The sequence below is a fragment of the Argiope bruennichi genome, chromosome 2 (genome assembly GCF_947563725.1).
Source record: "Argiope bruennichi chromosome 2, qqArgBrue1.1, whole genome shotgun sequence".
NCBI lineage: Eukaryota > Metazoa > Arthropoda > Arachnida > Araneae > Araneidae > Argiope > Argiope bruennichi.
In genome coordinates, this window is record NC_079152.1 from 145,148,885 (window position 1) to 145,170,160 (window position 21,276).

Sequence of the window (21,276 nt, forward strand, 5' to 3'; positions counted from 1 at the left end):
AGATGAGGGATTTAGAGGTAAATACTTGAAAAAGATATATCGCGCATTGCTAACAGTACCACCAGCTAGCGTAGATGCCGAAAGAGCGTTTTCGACAGCTGGTAATTTTTACACAAAATTACTTTTCAGGCTTAATGACAGTACAATTGATACATTATGTTTTTTTAATATCACATTGCAAAAATTTGTAATAGTACCACAGGCTGAATAGTAATATTTATACTTTTTTTGTGATTAAAATAAACAAGATGTTCCTTTACTTTTTTGTGATTATATACTGTTATAATTTTAAGTTACAAATTATTTTTTGTGATATTTACACTCTCTAACAAAACTGGCAAATAAAACGAAGAAACACCTGTGTTTTCTTTCTTTTTCTAAAATTTCTAATGCCGGTATTAAAACCGGTATCCCGGTATTAAGATTTAAGAAATACCGAATACCGGTATTGAAATTTTGGTCCGTTATTGCAATCCCTAGCTGTGACAGTATGAAAGATATGGAGTGTGTTCCAAAATTAAAATAAGAAATGGCATTTGAGAGAAGAACTAACACAATTTGAAAGAAAAAAAATCAATAAATGAAAAAAGCTAATTGCACTTTGAAAATTAAATCTCGAATCCACGTGTCAAACCTGGAATTATCTCAAAATTTTCTTTCGAAAATGGCTAACATGCCGAAGATTCAACAAACGCACACTTCGCACAATCCCTCATTCAATATTCTATAAAAAAAGGGGGGGGGGGAAGGAATCAAATTCCTTTCTGGAAAAATTTTCGAACGACGAGAAGCAGCAGCATTGCGCTTCACTTGAACCTAGATGAATGCTCATACGGGAATTCTTTTCATACATAATTCCGTTCTTTTTAAAGTAGCTTTCAAAGCTATAAAGGTCAAAAGAGCACGGAGAGGAAAGGAGGAATCTTTTATGCACAAGTATGAAGCGATCCAGAAATTTTTAACTACCATAACAAGCGCCATTTCCGCATCTCCCCCTTCTATGACTCAAATTATGGCAGGAATATTTTTTAACAAGGCTTCGATAGGGGAGAAAGTTCAGCAGCATACCTTTACGAAAATTTTGGAATATCTTCTTTTATTCGTCGTTCGATATTCTTCGGCTAATACGCATTGCATTTGCACCCTCTTATCAAATCCAGTGCTACTTTAGAAGTAAAAATCTATCTTTCTCTTTTTTTTTTTCAAAGGGGGTTTCGATTCCTGCCAACTTTTCATCCTTTTCTGGATTGCATTTTAAAACTTTTCTTTCAATAAGAGCGATAAAATGTGAAAGAAAATGGACTGAAATAACTCATTTTTATATCGTGTCGATTTTTTTGCATGTTTTTTGATTTCGTGCTCTTGCCCTTAAAATTTGAAATGATAAAAAAGAAGTAAAGTGAAAAGGAAATTTGCCGATTAAGAATTATTTCGATATATCTTTTTATTCCTTTAGATGATGCATTTTTTGAGAGTTTTTATCAATCTTTGTTATCTTACCTCACTCAATATTCTATAAAAAGAAAAAGAGGTGATGGTGTGATTTAAATAATTTGAAATCAAAGAAATTCTTTATTCCATATTGCAACTACAATTCATGATGAATTTAGTATCAGCTTCCTCTACTTTATATATATAACGAAAAAAGGACTTTCTGTGACACGGCAAATAGAATAGAACTGGGTGTGAAAAGTACTAAAGAAATCTTTAGTAACATTTTGATTAATCTTTAAATTTTAGATATTTTCGAGTGAAAACGCAATTTTTGGTATTAATGTCTGTCTATCAATCGGTTTGTCGATTTTAGGGTAATAAGCTGCAGGAATAAAATTTAATATGGAATCCTAAAACTGAAGTTGTAAGTTTTTTACATATTTTGAACAGATATTTTCCGGGTTAATGTGTCTGACTTTTTCGTGTGCATGGAAATATGATAACTCTATAACAACATAAATCATATTGCTGAAATTCGGCATATGGTTCCGTTTCTAGATTTGTATGAAATTTTGAATCAAATTATCTATGGGTTGATTGGCTGTCGGTTTATCTATTTGTGTCTGTGTGTATGCATTAACTAAGAAACAAAACACGTTATTTCTTTTTAATTATAAATGCAAACCAGAATCATAATTTAAATCAAAGAAGTACTTTTCTAAAATACACGCTCATTTCTCTTCGCCATATGACGAAGCTAAACATAAAATATATCGTATTGTGAAAGTATACAAGGAAGTTGAGTTGAGAATTCTCGTTTACCTAGGAAGTATTTTATACATGCAAGGGAATGCAAAAGAATAATGTAAAAGTTACTATCAGAAGGAAGCACCCAAGAAACAACTCTCCTATCCAGTCATGTCATGGGCTTCCAGAATCTTTGGGTTCCTTCATTTCTGTTGACCCCCTACCAGAAACTGGCATTTCCTCCACCTAATCCACCCCCACTTCCCAATCATAACGCTGGGGACATAAATAACTGCACGACCGACGGCTGCCCAAAATCCTTAAATAATGCATACTAATACCCATTTTCCAGCGAAGGTTATAAATTGTCGAACGGCTTTTGTATGTATCATCAACACGTGAATGCAATATCTCGAGAAGGAAGAAAAGAAGGGGACACACTTCCTTTCGAGCCATCGGTGACAATAAATGAACATTTCACAGCGACTATTTATATCGGCAATAGCCCTGGCACTTAATCAATATGGCAGTTAGTGAGATATTGCCCCGGCTGCCTTGAATAATGAGCGAACTGGGCGTCATCGAGAGGCTGAAACGTTAAAGATTGTCAGCAATGAACTATGAGATTTCTAATCTGTTCGACTAGGGCTCTTTTGTACGCGGCCAATTTATGCAGAAAGGCACAAAAAAGGGGACCTTAAAGCCTCTCTTCCACTTTGTCATTTCGGAGAATCGGACGGAGATTTCTTTTGTTGTTTTAACTGTCTTCGGGATGGAAAATAGATATTGATGAATGGCGAATGTAAATAGTAAAAGAAAGGGTTTGCATTAGTTATGTATGGATTTTTTTAGGGGTGAGGGGTTATCCATGCCCTAAATTGATGAATATGATCCTAGCTCTTAATCTAATGACGGGTGAACGGGACATTTAAAATATTGCCTGCTGAACAGTATCGATGATATTATTCTTAAAAAGATGGCATTATTCTGAAACAAATAAGACGGCGGCTTACGGCTTTATGCTTTGTATTAATACTGTTCACTGATATATAAATTCAATTATAAATTTATGTCATCGGTATAAAACCATATTATCTCATTGAAGGCAATTGCATCGGTATTAAAGGTAGATTAAAATATGCTAATGTTTGTTTTATTCGAACCGAACGAGATCTAAGTCTCTAGAGTACTAAATTTTTGAAGTACTCGAAACTCATTGCCTTAATTACCATGCGACAATGCAGATATCGCTCTTTGTGACATTAATTATTCAGCCAGTGTTGTAGAAAATTCGAGAATAAAAAAAATGAACAGCCAGGAAATGATGTTTATTGCATGTAGTCACTTTTTAAATCGAAGTTTTACTTATTTCAAAATAACTATTTCATGAGTCATAACAATGAAATGCAACTTCAGTAATAGTAGTAGTAGTATTCAAGTAGTTGGTAAAAAGTATACGCTTTTACATACAGTTTTACTTTGTTTAACTTTAACATTAAAATGATGTCATCTATTATCCGATAATTCAAGTAATCGATATTTTAAACAAAAGTGATTTTAATCAACCTTCGTCGTTTTTTTTTTTTAGAATGTTTGTTTTTTTTAATTTATTTCTTTTTAAACGATGTAACATACAGCTTTTATCTTTGTTCTATCTAAATGTTAAAAAGACTACTATAAGAGTTAATAGCAAATATTTACTCCAATTAAAGTTTTTATAAATAATATTTTTAATTTTTATAATAATATAAGAATGTTCGGAGAGCATTCTTTGATCTTTCATTCATGTTATCATGTAATCGATAATGGATTAAAGTAACTTTTTGTATTATTCATTATAACCGATTGTAAGATTTTTCAGAATACTTGAGTCGTGCATGCTACCTTTTCAAATATTTATAAATTACCACTTATAAAAAGATATATTGATATTTTATCAAACGATCTTAAAAAGAAATATTTTTCACTAATCGCTGAGAAGGTGTGTAGTGCATTAACTTTGATATCATTTTTTTTTTTTTTTGCCGTAATGCAAAGTGCTTTGAATTGAATTATTTTCGGAATCTAATGTACATCTTAAAATTAAAAAAAAGATTGTGACGTCACAAGTCAATAAAGTCATTTACAAATGACACATAAAGTCAGAATTACCCATTTGTATCTATCTCTAAGATTTGCTTAAACGAGTTCAATTTACGAAAAACATTATATTCGATGAAGATATTGTAAAATTTTGTTGATTTATATTCTTGAATATCAAAATGTGCTTACGGTTTATTTTTAAACATATATATTTGCGTCCCGGTATCTTCTAATGATTTTAAATAATATAGTTTAATCAAATAAGAGGAATATTTATACTATGATTAATAAACACTTTATATGAAAATCTCTTAAAATCAAATTTTCCGTTCAAGCGCCGTTTCTAATTTGTATAAATAAATTGTGAATAATAAATATCTATTTGGCTTTCATAAACTGAATTGTACTTATAAAGAGAATATCTGCTCTTAAAATATATAAATGCTCTATAAATATATAAATGCATTTATTTTCATGAGCAAATATCCACATTATATTTTCATTACTACTTAGCAGGCAGCCGTCTTAGTAAAAACCATGTAAACTTTCACGAACTATATTATGTATAATTACGTTACTTAAAGCTTAAATTGGACACAACTGGAAGGAAATACAATTTCCTGAATTTCGAGCTCACTATTTAAAATATACTTAAGTGTATGCAGTTTGTTATGCAAAATTTAACTATCTCCAATTTTTCCACGCTACTGGCTATTTGCACTCAATAATTAATTTTAGAGCCAAGTTGAATTTTTCTGAAATATTCAACGTGAACAACTTTGTCTCAAAATTTCTCCATTGTAGTTGGTTCGAAATTTTATAAATGCGTTTAGTTTTAATGTACCTTGCTAGAAATATTGATATATTAATTTTTTAAATCCTTATTATGATTGCACTATTATATTTAAATATTTAATATGTAAGATTCCCTTAACTATTATATTCTTCCTATTTAGAAAATAGCACTGCTTTGAGATTAAATTAAATTAATTATATATTGTAACTATTTTTACATATTTTTATTTTTACAAAATTGCATGTTTGTAATCGAATTTTCAGTCAGTTACTTAATAATTAGAGTTCTGAAAATTTGAACAGTTGTATATTTCCAATGTCAATAGAATATTTTAATATTTTTAAAACTTAATTATTTGTTTATCGATTTTAGTCAGATTATTATGAAATTTTATTCTAAATAACATGCGCCATCTAGTTTTTATTTATGAGAAATTGTGCCCAATAATGTATAATATTTATTTTAAAGAAATATATTAAAGACAAAATAGTTTATTAAGACAAAGAGAATAAAAAATTTTTAAAAAAACCAGCTTAAAAAGGCACGGGGAAAAAACCCAAAAATAATTGTTATTAAAATATAAAGATCAAAATATAATTGTATAAATATTAACAAGTTTGAAAAATATATCTACATCAGTATCTATCGCTTTTGCAATTTTGGTTTGATTTTCATATTTTAAATAACGAAATAGTTACTATTTTAAGGTGAAAGGTCCCACAAAATTACCAAAGTAATGAAAAAACTATACACCCATTCTATTCCTGTTTTTTAGATTGAAAATTTAAAAAAAAAAAAAAGCTTTTCTTTCGCCCAACTTATTATATTATCAGATTTTTCATTTTAATTCTTGAAGGTGCCATTATAAAAATCATTCTAATATTCCAAAGCCTTGCAAACGAGAATACTTCACGGTAAGCTGTTCTTTAACAAATAAATTATCCTGAAAACAGAGCGAAAATCTTGACGAAATAAGTAAGGAACAAAATAATAATAATAATAATACCAGAAGACCCACCCATGTATAAGCATTGTATTAATATCTCTTGGGTGTGAAATATATTCAGATGATTGTGGCGAGGGTAAAGACACTGGAGGGGGTGGTTTAAGTTCTCCGCCTCTGTAGCCATCACCACCATCTGTTAAGTAACAGCTCTTCGCACTCAACGCCACATACAAAGCACATTCTAATGTTAGATCCCCGAAAAAAAGTGGGAAAAAATGTATTATTACATTCTGCGTGGGAGAGAGAAAATAAATAAAAATAATTGAATATCTCACGAACCCATCATTAATTTCTCTTTTTCCACTCTGTTTCAGAATCCACCAGTCATATTGTGGACGGACTGTATGGTGGAAAGCCTGCGCAGTTGATCTACGCTGTCTTTACCACACCAACGTAAGTGATTTTCAGCTCTCTTAAAAAAATTTTTTTTCTTTATTTTTCTTTCTTGCTTTTCTTTCTTTTTCTTCGTATTCTGACGGTTATTATTTTAGTTCCAGTGGCCATTATTTTTCTCTGAGGAAAAATTGTATTTTTTTTTCTGTGTGTGAGCTTGCTTGCAGTAGTTTTCCTACACACAGCGGAGAAATTTTAGGTGATGCATTATACTTAAGCGAAGATTATTTTTTGCCACTCAGTTTGAGAAGAGTTTTCCCCGTGCTATATATCTATATATATAAACAAACATTTCTTTTGCTTTACTGGGTTTTTTTCTTCTTTGAGTAGGTTTAAGTCTAAATTGCAACATCAATCTTTTTTTCTAGTTGTGCGTGGAAGAGTGTTTTTTAATATAGATTGTTACTAGTCTCTTTTTTTCCCCCGTCTTCTTGTATTTTGGAAACTTTTAGTGGCTTAAGCGAAATACCAATTTTCGATGAAATTAAACGTTATTTTAAGATGTGGTATTTTTTCCTCCTTAATGGACAAGTTATTTTCACCTACTGTTGCGCCGCATAACCCCGTTCAATTTTATTAATGTTCCCGAAGTAAAAAGTGGATAGATACCCTTCGTTACTATTATGTGGCAAAGGGGGAGTGTTCAGTTTTTAACAAATTTTGCTGCCAGACGAGAGATGACGCTTCGTTCTTTTTTCGCCTCATCAACTTGTGAGCGATGGCAAAACTCTGTCCCTTATGTTGTATCTGCTAATAATAATGTTCGTGGCACAGTGTTTTAATGTCCATATTTGGTAGAATAATTACGTAATTTAGAAAGATTATTATTTTTTCTACTATGCGGCTGAGATTTTCTGTAATTTAATCCAATTTTGTTATTATATACCCTGGTGGTTTGATTTTCCTCCATTTCTGAAATGAAGACTTTTTTTTTTGTTTCGTTTACTCTCCCCTCCCCTCAAAATGCACATAAGCCTGAGTATTAATTTGGTTAATTGCCTGAAACTTTTTTAGTAATGTTTTAGATTTTGTTAGAGAATTCTTTGATTAATGTGCGTAGAACAAAATAGTTTCTAAAATGCTTCTGCACTTTGAGAAGAATACAAAAATTTCTATAGTAAATGATTTGAATTCATTTGTTATTAATATTTTTTTTAAACTAAAGTTGAATTCCATTTTACAGTTAGTCCTTAAACAATATCAAACGTATTAAACGGTACCAAAGATTTATCTTACATAACATATCTCAGATTTGTCTTATGATTAATAATTATTAGTATTATAAAAGATATTACAACAATTATTCCAAAATTATGAAGGTATTACAGGAAAATATATACAACATAATATAGCATAATTTTCAGACCAATGAGATTTCGAATGTTATGGCTAACAGGCAATTGCTTAACAGTGCATTCTTAAGAATAGAAACTGGTATTATGTACAAAAAAATGGTTGAAAATGAATTTGTATTAATAATAATTAATTAGATATTAATATTAATTAATTAGAGTTATTTTGGATGCTGTAATACACCTACAAATACAATCATAATGTATTCTTGAAAGTATAATTTCTATATCAATATATAAACTATAATCATTGATTTAAAACTGATTTCATACATTAAATTAATTAAATCTTATTGTTTTTTATCATTATATATATTCAATTATTTGTGAGATTTAATCATTGATTTATATTGAGAAAATCTCATTGATTTATAATTTAATGTAGTTATAAATTAACGAGATTTCTAGCCTGTGATTCAAAATGCATTGAAAATTATGTGAGTTATACCATATATTCTTGAGGATAGAATTTTGACAATTTGACGCATGGAATAAATACAAATGAACATCAATGGCTTTGTAAAACTTTCTACATTCTACTTTCTTTTTATCATTTTAGTGCACACTGATGACTTGTTTTAAAGCAAGATTTGCAAACTTTCAAAATCACAACATTTTAGTGTAGATATGTTGTTGATTTCATTCTATTTTAATTTCCATTGATAAGTGAATGCAGAGAGCTCGGTAGCTGCGACAGAAATTCATTTAACAAATTATGACATGTTATATTTAGGTTTTCAATTTATCAGATGGCCTAACGCAAGATGATAATAACATAATATCGTAAGTATGAGTTAACTTAAATTCATTTTGAAACAGGGTAACTTGAAATTTTCTGAAGCTACATTCTTTCGTCCTTTTTATTACTTTATTTCATGATCAACGATGCATTTAATCAAAGTAGATAATAGCATTAATTATCTCCACTCACATTCTCTTTTAATTTTAGACCATTATTAATGATCAAGGAGTAAATGATACATTTTTACGCTCCAGAAACAAATATCAAGTCTAATTTGATTCTAGAACTTTTTAAATGTTCCCAATTTCTATTTCCCAAGAGAGCAACAAGTTTTTTTTTTATTTTTCAAACGATAAGAATCCAATGCCAAAAGATTTTTTTTAAAAATAATTTCCGCCGAGATTTTGATTTTTATATCTATTTATAAAACCTTTTCAAGCCACGAGGGAAAATATACAATATTACTTTTTATTTTTTTTAATGTATGGGTAGGATCATAATGCCAAACAAAGAAAAGCACAGAAGTTAATTTATGCTGCATCGCACTAATTAAAAACCATGCAAATGAGTGCATTAACTTCTTACTAATTAATTTAGTGTCAAGGGGGGACATTTTTTCGGTTGGTGGATTTTTCGAAAAAAAAAAAATCGTTATCATGGCTCAGGTCACTGCAAGCGTAAACGACGTTTTGGTTTTTTTTTTCCCCTTTATTGTTATTTTTCTACTTTTGCTTTTGTGGTTAGTGGTGGTTTAAATACCCTCCCTTTGTAAAAAAATGAGCGAAAGAATGTTTTTAAAAATATCTCGCAACAAAAGTAATTGTTCGGTCTGGTGAATATATTTTGGTATACCTCTTTCAAAACACGGCTATTCACTCTGAAATTAATTGAAAAATAATGTTTTTGTGCCCATAACATTTACCTTTCTGGTTAATTTTCTTTGATTTCTATTCTTGTTGCTAATTTTACAGAAGTCTGAGTTTTAACTCGTTACTAGTCTTTTTAATTTTCCTCATAATTATGCGCATTTTTTATAACGATAAGTTATTATTATTATCTTGTTTAAGTCGTTTTAGAAACAAACGAATCACAATCTACATTTTTCATGCTTTTTAAAAAATCACAAACCTTCATTCAAATTCTTGTTCAGCTGTTTGTTATCGGTTTTCTACAGAAAAAGTAAATTTAGTACGAAAATTTTGTATTGAAACTGTAACTTTAAAAATATCACATAGTTTATTTATTGAAATCATTCATTTTGAAATTTAGCTCCCACTAAATTCCAGACTCTGCCATGCATACATCTACTGACATAGTTTAGAAATTAATTTTAAAAAAATGGATAATTCTCAGAAATAACATGATTGTTATGCAAATTTGTTTTCAATGCAATACTATGCTACCACAAAAAGTTTTGTAATTAACGTTTGGCAACTATAATAAATACCGGCGTCCTGGCCTAGGAGTAGCGCATCTTCCCCGTGATCTATCGTCCTGGTTCGGGCATGGTTGTTCTTTCCCCTGTATTTCTATCAGTGAGGTGCGTGAATGAGCTTGCTCCCTTGTCAAAAGGGGTTGTACAAGCGAGTGTGTGAGTGTCATCTTCATATGAGATAGAAGGCAGACTTCTGCCCTGGGGTGATCAGAGATCTTTACCCTCAGAAACTATTGCTCAAAAACTTGGCTTAAAATAGTCACATGACAACAACAACACAACTATAATAAATTTAATTAACGCACAACAAAAGGAACAAGTTATCAAAATGAACAGAACAAGAACAATTTCATAATTTTAGAATAAGAATTATTATAAGAATTCTTAAGAATAACAATAATTATTATTATAAGAATTCATAAGAATAAGAATAATTATAAATTACATTATAATTCCAGATTTAATACTAATTTCATAATTCTTAATACCATGAATGATACCAGGTGCGAAAAATTAATTTATGCAAATGATTCCTAAACTAATTTTATTTAAACAAAAAAAAATTATATTGTAGTTTAAAAAAACATTTTTCATGGAAAATTATCAAAAATAAGATTGCATTATTCATTTAATAATAAGAGTAAATTCGAGGATATTTTGCATTTGGAATGTTTAACATGTGTGGAATTTTAAACATTTTTCCTCCTTGATAAAATGAAAAAATGAAAAAATTTATATAATTATACTTTGTTTATTGGGCATTATTATTTTTTCTTTAAAAATGAATTTTTTTAAAATGAAACTTTATTTTAATCTTGTATCATCGTGTACATTTTACTTGCTTAACCCAAAAATCAATAAAATGTGTAAGAACATAAAATGTGTAATCGCATTAATATCAAGATTAAATATTTCCGAAGTTTCATATTTAATTTGTATTTTTTTTTTTAATTTCGAGTTTTTTTATTAATTTATTTCTTTACGCATTTTTTTTTCATTTTTATGGATTTTAAGCACATTTGCAGTAATAAAAAACGTTAAAGAGATAAAAACACAGTGTTAAATTTTTTGACAGAATTTTTAATCCTTCTTCTTCTAATTATAACTGGCTTAAAATTTGCCGCTTGTTTGCTCTTAACATTTAAAAGTAAATTTTTCAAATTCTTGAAATATATTTTTTAATTAAAATTACTGAAGTATTTAAAATATTTTTGTAAGAAAAAAAAGCTATTTCTTTGCAATTATTAATTTAAATTATTTTATGAAAAGCTACCAAGGCATGAAATTCGAATTTAAAAACATAAATATTCAAGTGTAGCATATATTTTTTGTAATTAGGGTGAACAATTTTTATGCGTTTATATAAACATAAGATATATAAAGATGAATTAAAATCTATAATTTTCTCGACTTTTTTTATTTATGACATTTTTACTTATTATTTGCTGCAATTTTTGTTGAAAAACTTCGAATTGTTTTTCCTGAAAAATCATAATTTTAATAAAATATTTTTTGGAACAGAAGTCAAATCTTGTAGTCAAATTTTTATAAAATGATAATTTATGTTCAATTTTTAAGAATTTTTATTATTATTAAGATACTTTCAACTTTATATTAAATGAATTAATATCTAATTTAAACTTAAACTTTTGGAAAATCAGTTTCCGTAAACACGAATAAAAATTTTTGAAAGTTATAACGGCTCTCTAATATCATTATGGCTATAGGCATATTTTGTGTCTTAAAAACATGAAAGTGCTTCTAATTATGCTATTATTTCAAGTAAAAATTCAAACATAAAAAAACATTGAATATGCCTATTTTATTGCATTAAACTCCCTGGATGAAGTTTAATGCAATCGGTATTTTCAATGACATAATACAAATATCCATTTCCAATTTCAATTACTTATGAAATTCGAATTTTGTATACGGCATGCAGAGCTCAAATTAAATTAAAACTTCTCAGATCAAACTCATAAAGGATAAAAAAATAACTCTTTTGAATTTTTTTTTCCTTATTTCATCGGAGTGAATTGCGGATTCTTTTCTCCAATAAATTCGATAGTTTCTTTATTCTTTTTTTTTTCTCTATACTTCATCATCTGTGTGATATTACCACTAGGAGACATATTTTTTAGCCGTGCGAAGCCAGAACTTTCGCACCCGCCAAGATGAATAAAACTTTATTACCTTCTACTATCTTTTCTTTCCATTAATTTCCACTCTTTCTTAGTGTTATTTTAATTCATTTTCTATCCTTTATCTTAGGATTCATCTACGTTGCTTCAGGCCTATCTTTTGTGCCGTTTTTTTTAATGTATTTTTCTTCACAATTTTTTCTATTAAATACCCCCACGGTCGTAATTCATTAATAACATGGAAATTTCCCCCCTCATTTTTTTTAGTCGATTAGATGTTGTTTTTCCATTATGGGACGAATAGCATTAAAGGCGGGTCACACATTAATAGTTTCTTGTAGCCAATAATTAACGAAGGCTGTCAGCACTACAGCACTAGAACAGTTAATGGAAGTTGAAGTTATTGATGGTACCCTATTGGACTATTCATCTTAAAGTAGTTCGCTACCTCCTTTGCCTGATATTTTCTTTACTTCCCTTTTTTGTCTTTTTTTTTTTTAATTTTTGTCCATCATATTCTTTGATACACATAAGTAAGTTTTATCAGTATATTTTTTGCCGTCAAGTCGTTACTAATTATTCCATCTATATTTTGCTTGACTTAAAATTAGTTAATGAAGTAAGACAAGACACCAAAAAAGAAGATATGCATAAGTGCTCTTTTATATGAAGAAAGGATTATGATCTGTGTAACGTAATTGACTTGGAAGATAAAAATTTGTAGTAATTGAAGAAATATTTTTATTTATACGAAACTCTTCAGAAAAAATATTGTTATTGTCAAAAAAAATCGAATGCGAGTTATTTGTGACCGATATTTTTGAGAACGAAAAACACATTTTTAGATTTATTTCTATCTGTGAGCATACTAAATTAAAAAGTGCTTTGAGCTAAACGAATGAAATTTGATTTGTGGTTTTTACTCCAAAGTGTAGTTTTCTGTTAAATTTTGACCGAAAGACTTCCGAAAGAAGAATGTCAGTCCAGTTAAATAACTACAAAACATAAAGATTTAAATAGATAAAATTAGATTCACTGATTTAACATTTGAAATGTAGATGCATAGATGATGTATGAAATGAATGATAGCCTGAAATGTAGATGCAAAGAAAAAAAAATGTAAATTTGGAATGTAGATGCATATCAAATTTGGACTAAATTTTCCAAAGGGTTGAGTGTCTGCCGGTCTGTATCATCACGATTGTCAACTCAAAAAGTGCAAAGACAGTTGAACGAAATTTCGTACACTATTTTCGACCAAGTCAGAAAAAAAAAATTATATTATATACCTGCCTAAGGGCACAACTCTGAAACACGACCAACTGGATGTGTGAAATTTCATATGCCTTCTTTGAACCAAAAATGTGTGGCTGCAAGACATTTTGGACTAAATCAATCCACTGGGAATCTATTTTATATTTGTTCGTTAGCATATGAGTATGATTAATAAGAAATAATAATATAAGCTAAATGGATGAAATTCGGCCTAACATTTTTAGCCCTGAAACTGTTGATATGCATCATTTTTTGGACTCAATCGCTGAAAGTATTTTCATTTTATGGTATTTCAAATTAAGATTCCAATCTAAAAAAATAATATTTTGAATCCCTTTTTTTTGTTAAATAACATGAATTAATAAAGCTTCCATTAATTGGATCAGTGAGAATAATCTTTCTATGTTACAACCACACTTTTGCAATAGTTAGAAATTTTAGAATAAAAAAATAAATAAACATTTTTATTTATACTTGGATGCAGAAATTAAAATTCTGCTTCAATTTTATTTAAAGTGAAATCCCGTATTTTTTTTTAATTAATCATTTGTAATGGACTTCTGTTTCTTCAATATAATATAAAAATCGTAACTGTTCTATTACAAATCGTTAATCATTTATCTTATAAGTAGCCGAAATGAAGTGACTTTTTTCATTTTCCTATTTTATTTTAAAAGTAGATAATCTGTATTTAGATGTATATTTTTTTCTAGAATCCATGTTTAAACTGTTCTTAAAATTTCAGATATTAAATAAATAAAAAAATAATTGGATTTATCCATACTAAAACTTAATTGTTTAGACTTTGAAGTTATTAGATAAAAAAATGTATTTAGAGAGTTGATTCTTTAAATAAATAAATAATAATGCTTAAAAGCATTTCGCATTATTTGTATGTTCTAAAAATTCATTATCTATTTGATAAAGTTTTATGTAGTAGCATTATCATTATTTTTGTTAATTGAATTTAACCATTAAAAGGTTAATAGCACAATTCTCCTTTTCTTTTATCCTCTTTAATTGCTAAACATATACTATTGCCATTTTCTCTTTCTAAGTTTGAAAATATATGTATAAATTTTCCCTTCAAGACAGCAAACGATAATGAACAAAACATCAAAAATCTTCCAACGTTAATGGATTTAGTATAAAATTAGGGAACTTTCTAAAACATTAAAGTATTTTTACAAGTGATGCAAGTATAAACAATGTTGTTAGCATACTATAAATAGATTATTTATTTTATTTTCATAATTATAAGCATAAATAATTTAGAATATATAGTTTAAGAAAAATAAATCACTGTTTATTAGTATTTATTTTGTTTTGATAATTGCAACTGGTTTTTTACAAGCATACATAATTTAGAATATATGTTTTAATATAAATAAATCAACTTAAATTTATAAGTCAGTTTAAATTCATCCCATGTATTTTGAACAGCACATCATTATAATAATGCACTTTTGTCTAGACTCAAAGAAATATTATATTTTTAACACAAAAATTTGTAATAGTTAAAGTAACATTGATGTTAAGCATGTTTATCAGAAAAGTCATCTTTTATATTTTTACTGATTAATTACAAATTATATGATTAAAGTACATTATGAAGTTTGAATAGCAAACCATCACTTAAAGATAATAATATAATCTTTTTTTTTTCAATTTCTAAATTTATTTAACTCGTTTTAGTAATAATTAAAATAAAAATAACAATTATTGAAATTAGGATTGAAAGACTTCCTAGGTAGATTAATTTTGGTAGTTTGAAATAAGTGGAATATAAATATTAAAAAGTATATATTATTTTTACAAGCATTTTCTGTTGATGGCTGTATAAAAATATCATATATATTTACTTTAGGATTGATTATCATTATTCTGTGCTGATAATTATATAAATATGTCAATACTAGAAAAATTTTTAAAACCATCTATTAAAGTTGAATAATTATTTAAAAAAATTAATGAAATTCCCAATAGGATTTTTCCTGTATAATAAAGCTATTATTCTTTCTGGTTGTACGGAGGATTTCTAACATGCTTCAATTTTATTTGAATTTGATTTAATTTTTTAAAAAAATGCACCAATGATTAGTTTAATATACAGGGTGATTCAAAACTTCCGAACAAGTTTGTAAATTTATAATTTGAAAACGATTGTAAATAAGTAGATGAGATTTGCACAGAAAGGGTGAAAATGTCGTTTTTGTTCCAGAATTGGAATTTGTTGCGAGCGTAATTTACAATTTTAATCACCTATTTCATCTACTTTCAATGGGACAATTCATGCAGTTAAAGCCAGTGGAATCGATACATAGTCAATACAATACATCGTCCTTCATTCAGGAATATGATTGTTAGACGAAAAATTACATTTTTTCTGTATTAGTAGTTATTTATAATCACATGACAGGATGTAAGAGCAAATTTGCTATTATAGATTGCAAAAGAAATATACTTTTAATTCTAATATTTAAAATGTAAAATACATTTGTAGTTAGTAACATATTATTCTTAAAGCTTTAATTCAATCTTAATTGAACTTAATACTTTTTAAATTTAATTGAATCTCTTATATATTCGCCTGAATATTTATTTCCAGGAACAGCATCAGTGGATCTGCAGTTTGTGCCTTCCGTTTAGAAGATATTCTTAAAACTTTCGACGGCGCTTTCAAAGGTCACGAAGACGTCAATTTCAACTGGCTGCCCGTCCAAAATTCGAAGGTTCCAGAACCCAGACCAGGACAGGTGATGATACATTAGTGTTCTCTTTCAAAACATACTATTAAATATACTTTATTTATAAAAAGGAAAAGAGTACAGAATCAGTTACTCTACTCTGATGAAAAGATAGCATAGGAAATAAACATCGTCAGATATTAGACTATACTATTTTAATAAGTTAGGAAACGTCGACATAGTTTTGTTTATTACAATTTTTTTCCTTCAGTTACTAGTTTTCTATTGTACTCGTCCTTTTTTGGACAAAGGTCAACCATTCACTCGCTGGAAATGGTAATAAAGAAAATAGCAAGTCTTTTCTCTATACTCTACAAATTGTGTCTCATTTATCAACAGCAAGAAACACAGTCTGAAGAATATTAAATAGCAGCAAAACAATTTTTAATATCAGCCATCGCTTACTATTGTCGCAAAACTCTCCTCTTTCTTGTGTTGTTGTCAGATTCAGTTCCAACTTAGGAAGTTGACTGTTCTGTTTGTATAATTACGGTAACATATTTTGAAAGATAACTTCATGTTTTCTTACTAGATAGAGACTATTCATCTTTTCAAAAGGAAGTTTGAGTGAAATGATCAAAGAATGTTTTATATAGAAAATAACATCTCCTCTCCATCCCTCTATAACCGAAAATAACATAATCGAAACAACACCATTATCCGAAAATAACATTCTATATATGGGTATATTATAGCAATAGATGACTCTGAAAATATATTTATTTTGTCATGATATCAAAATTATTGTTGTATATTGTCAATTTGTTGTTGTATACTGCACGATATTAAAATCGATGTGTTTTTTTTCCAGTGTGTGAATGACTCAAGGACATTACCTGAGCAAACAGTGAATTTCATCAAAAATCATAACTTAATGGATCAATCTGTCCCTGCATTCTGGGGAAAACCAATTGTTATCTATACGGGTTTCAAGTAAGTTAAAGTTTTAAGGCTGACTTATAAGAACATAAAGAGCTTTATTACATCCCCCCCCCCTTATTTTGCTTTGACTCTACAGTTTTCCTTATTTTGCTTTGACCCTGGAATTATCTTTGATACTTATTCGATTTATTCTTTTAGGTATCGGTACACTCATATTGCTGTTGATCCCCAGATAGAAACTGCGAACGGTGAAAAATTTGACGTTTTGTTTATTGGAACAGGTAAAGAATATTGAAATTGTAACTCCGTTTTTTAGGACTATATTTCTGGACAATTAACTTATTTTATAATTTAAAAATGTAAATATATCTAGTTTAATGCATTTAATACTTTTGATATTGCTACAATTATTTTATAAAAATTCTGAACTGTCATATTTTGTAAAAATTTAAACAGTTAAAAAGTTTATTAAATACTATAAATAATTGTTCATAGTTAATTTACGATGCTAAATTAAGAATCATAAAACTATTGCACTATTGGGACAAAATAATAAACATAAATTATATTTATTGCTTTATTGACTAGGCAAACGATGGTAGATAAAATGAAATAGACAGATGTAGCTTAAAATTGAAATTATTATAGTTGATTGAATAGTATGTTTACACTATTTTTTTATTAATAACTATATTCAATGTATTTTAAGTGCTAAGTATATTTTTTACAAATTTGCTTAAGTGCTCAATACAAATACAATATTAAATACAAAAATACAATACTAAATACAAATAAATAGGTAGACAAATAATGACAAAGTGCTAAATGCAAATTTTAGTTAATTTCCTGAACGAATACGTTACACTGTCATTTAAATACAGTGCTTTCTCCTACTGCATTCTTATTTTCCTGCCATATATATTTATATAATGTGTTTTATTATGTCGTCTAATTATTATATTTATATAATCTAGACAACGGCAAGGTGATCAAGGCATTAAATGGAGGAAGTGACGGAAGTGCTCATCGGGTGATCCCCATCATCATTGAGGAAATGCTTGTATTCCCGACGAGAATACCCATTTCCAATTTGCTGGTGTACCACACCATGAGTGAGGCGAAACTCGTCGTCGTATCGCAGGATGAGATACTCACCATTCCCCTTCAACGCTGTGGAAAACTTGCCCGAACTTGCAGGTGAGTTTGTTATCCTTTCTAATTATTATCATGTGGGAACATGACATTGTTTTGGTTTGGGGTTTTCGAAGTCTCAAAATTTGTGAACAGAAAATAAAAGGCATATATATATATATATATATATATATATATATATATATATATATATATATATATATATATATATATATAATCACGTGATCATTTCAATCAGTTTATATCGGACTTTCAAAAAAACCTTTTTTACCTGGCCTCGAGAAAAAATTTTGGAACTCGATCAATTTAGAGATGAGGGGGAAAAAAAGAAAAACAAGAAAAAACAAAGTTTTTCTAAATATCGACGCATGCGTAATCCGATAGTCACGTGATTGTTTCAAACTGGTTAATGACTTAAATAAATTAAGACAAAGAAGGATTTAAAAAATAATAATTTCCTCATGTCATAATTTGAAATTTGTGATAGCAGATTTCAATTTTATATTTTATCTAATTTTTAATCCTTTAACAAAATAAACATATGTAATAAAGTTTGGTTCTTAAAATATATGTAGATGGCACAATACCGAAATTTGAGAACAAAACAAATTCGGTTGTTTCTTCCGAACATGAAGTTAGAAAGTAAACTTTCAATTTGGCCTGATTATACATATTTAACAAATATAATTTCATTTCAGTGCCGTTCATAAGATTATTTTTTTACGAAGAATTTTTAAAAAATACGCTTTTTAACTCCTGAGTTTTTCTATGCCTCTTGGATTGTAATAGCTATAACTTTAAATTCTTAAACCACTGCCCAAGGAATTCTTTAATTTTGGTTCCAGCATCACTCCCAAAAAGTAGAGTCTCTTATCTAAACAATTACAACATCACGAATTGGCTCTTCGCTCTCCTTTTGTTTCCCCTTTTTAGCGACGAAACAGAATCGTGTTTTTTTCCAATGGTCATAGCTAGGACTCGCTCACAATAACATCGGAAACAACATTTATGTTTCCTGTGAGTTGAACAGTAAGTGGAATTACGGCTTTTACTCAACGGCTGTCATCTCTTCCAGAAACTGCAGCACCACATCTGTTTATCTGATAGACTCACACATATATGTATTTTAGCAGTTGCGTGGCCGAATAGAAGAAATTTCGATTTACTTCATCACGGATGGTATAATTTAGGTACAAAAACTAAGTGGTAAGAAATACGTCAGTCTACATCGCGGTACAAGAACAGAAGAGACCAAAATTTTTCCCTTCAGTGGTTTTTCTTTGAGATTTTGATAGGGATTTCTTTGATACATGTAGTCTTAAGAAAGGTATCTTTGAAAGAATGTTATAATCATTGAGGACTTTTATCCCTTCACTCAGAGCTTGAGAAATATTGAGACCAGCATTTTCAAAGAGCGCGTGTGGAATTAATTAAAATAAAGGGCTAAATAATAATAAAAATGGGCTAAATAATGTTAAAAATTAGTATGTAAATTAAATTAAGAAATATCATTACATGCATATAATATTTAAATGTCCTCATTTATCTGTGGAATGCCTTAAAATAATTATTTAGGAAATATGCAGTTTAGATTCCAATCTCCCTCATGTGAAAATTCATAAAAGATTAATAATCGTAGATAAAAATTCTTAAAGTAAATAAGAAAATGAGTATTTTGTTGATAAAAATTAAAATATCACCCTGTAATAAATGATAATAATGACATTCGTTTATTATTTTCAAAAATCATTAGAAGACAATTTAATCGAAATTGAGCTTAAAATTCAGTATTTGAGATATAAATTTCCTTATCAAAGAATGAGAAATGCTGACATGATATTAGTCTGTGTACGATTTTACTTAACCTGTTGAGGACCATGATCACGTATACGTGATCACGCGATTCTCCCTTCTGGGCCCGCTATCTCGTATATGTGATCAGCCTTCCCCATTCCAGGTCGCGTATACATGATAACATGATCGCGTATACGTGTATACGTATGCCATGATCGCGTATACGTGATTTCAATTTGGAACTTTTTATTTAAATTTTCAAATGGCACTAGATGGCGGGTTGAAGTCCGTTATAATTTCGAATAATGTTTCACAGAACATTGAACTTCAATATACACATTTGTTTCCGAGTTTTTTTTTAAATTTATTTTTATTTGATCCGGGTATTTAAAAATATAAACAATTACACATTTTCGGCTCTTTCGAAAGGTTGCGCCTTGACTGCCTGCGCTATGGGTTTATATTTATATTTTGACTAAGATGGATAAAAGATTACTTATTGGTTTATGTGGGTGTAGATTTATCGTTTGCATTTGGAGTTTGCTAAATAGTTTATATATATATATATATATATATATATATTGGGTCAGTTTTATTTTAGTCACCATGGCGGAAAGAGTAAACTACTTAAGTGAGAGTGAGATTTCTAAATTGATGAATGAATCAGACACTTCTTTAAAAGAATAAAAACGGGAATTATCTTATTGTAAAAGCAAAACTTTCAATGTAGAGCTTTGTCCCGAAATGCGTTTTGAAATGTATAAAAAAATTCAAACATTTTAGATATAATTAAATATTTTTTTTACGTTGTTTTCTAATATTTTCCGTGTTTTGAATATTAGTAAGCAAGTGCATGTCATTTTCTGAAAGTATATATTATACATAACTTTATTTATTAAAATGTTACTCTAATAAAAATGTTTCCTTATTTTATTTCATTTACTTTAAATTTCGGAATTGTTTTTGAGACAATTCATTACAGTATATTCAGACACTATCAATTATAATTAACTATAATTTTCAGCGGATTTATTTGCAGTGATGATTTTATATGAATTTTTAATTAAAATTAGACTTAGCTGAAAAAATCGCCCGGGCCTGGGGGAATGCTTCTTTCTCTTTTCGCCGGTCCTGAAAGGGTTAATGCTATGTGTTAGATAAACGGAATAAAAATAATGCTGTCTCAGTTTTATTAAGTTATTAAGTTATATTTCCTAATTCTGTGTGCTTTAATGAATGGCGTGACTGCTGCTCTTAATATGTCTTCATTAGAGTCAGCAATCAAACTCTCCAGGACT

At 28.6% G+C, this 21,276-nt stretch overlaps 1 protein-coding gene across 8 annotated transcripts in view; it reads left to right on the top strand.

Moving 5' to 3' along the window:
• Positions 1–21,276, top strand: part of LOC129991030 (semaphorin-1A-like) — a 631,522-nt gene that overhangs the window by 567,645 nt on the left and 42,601 nt on the right. For all 8 annotated transcript variants that reach the window (XM_056098199.1, XM_056098198.1, XM_056098197.1 and 5 more), the window contains 5 exons: positions 6,380–6,458; positions 16,012–16,159; positions 16,962–17,083; positions 17,231–17,313; positions 18,007–18,229. In XM_056098199.1, the coding sequence (XP_055954174.1) occupies positions 6,380–6,458; positions 16,012–16,159; positions 16,962–17,083; positions 17,231–17,313; positions 18,007–18,229 (655 nt within the window). The remainder of the gene's footprint in view (positions 1–6,379; positions 6,459–16,011; positions 16,160–16,961; positions 17,084–17,230; positions 17,314–18,006; positions 18,230–21,276) is intronic.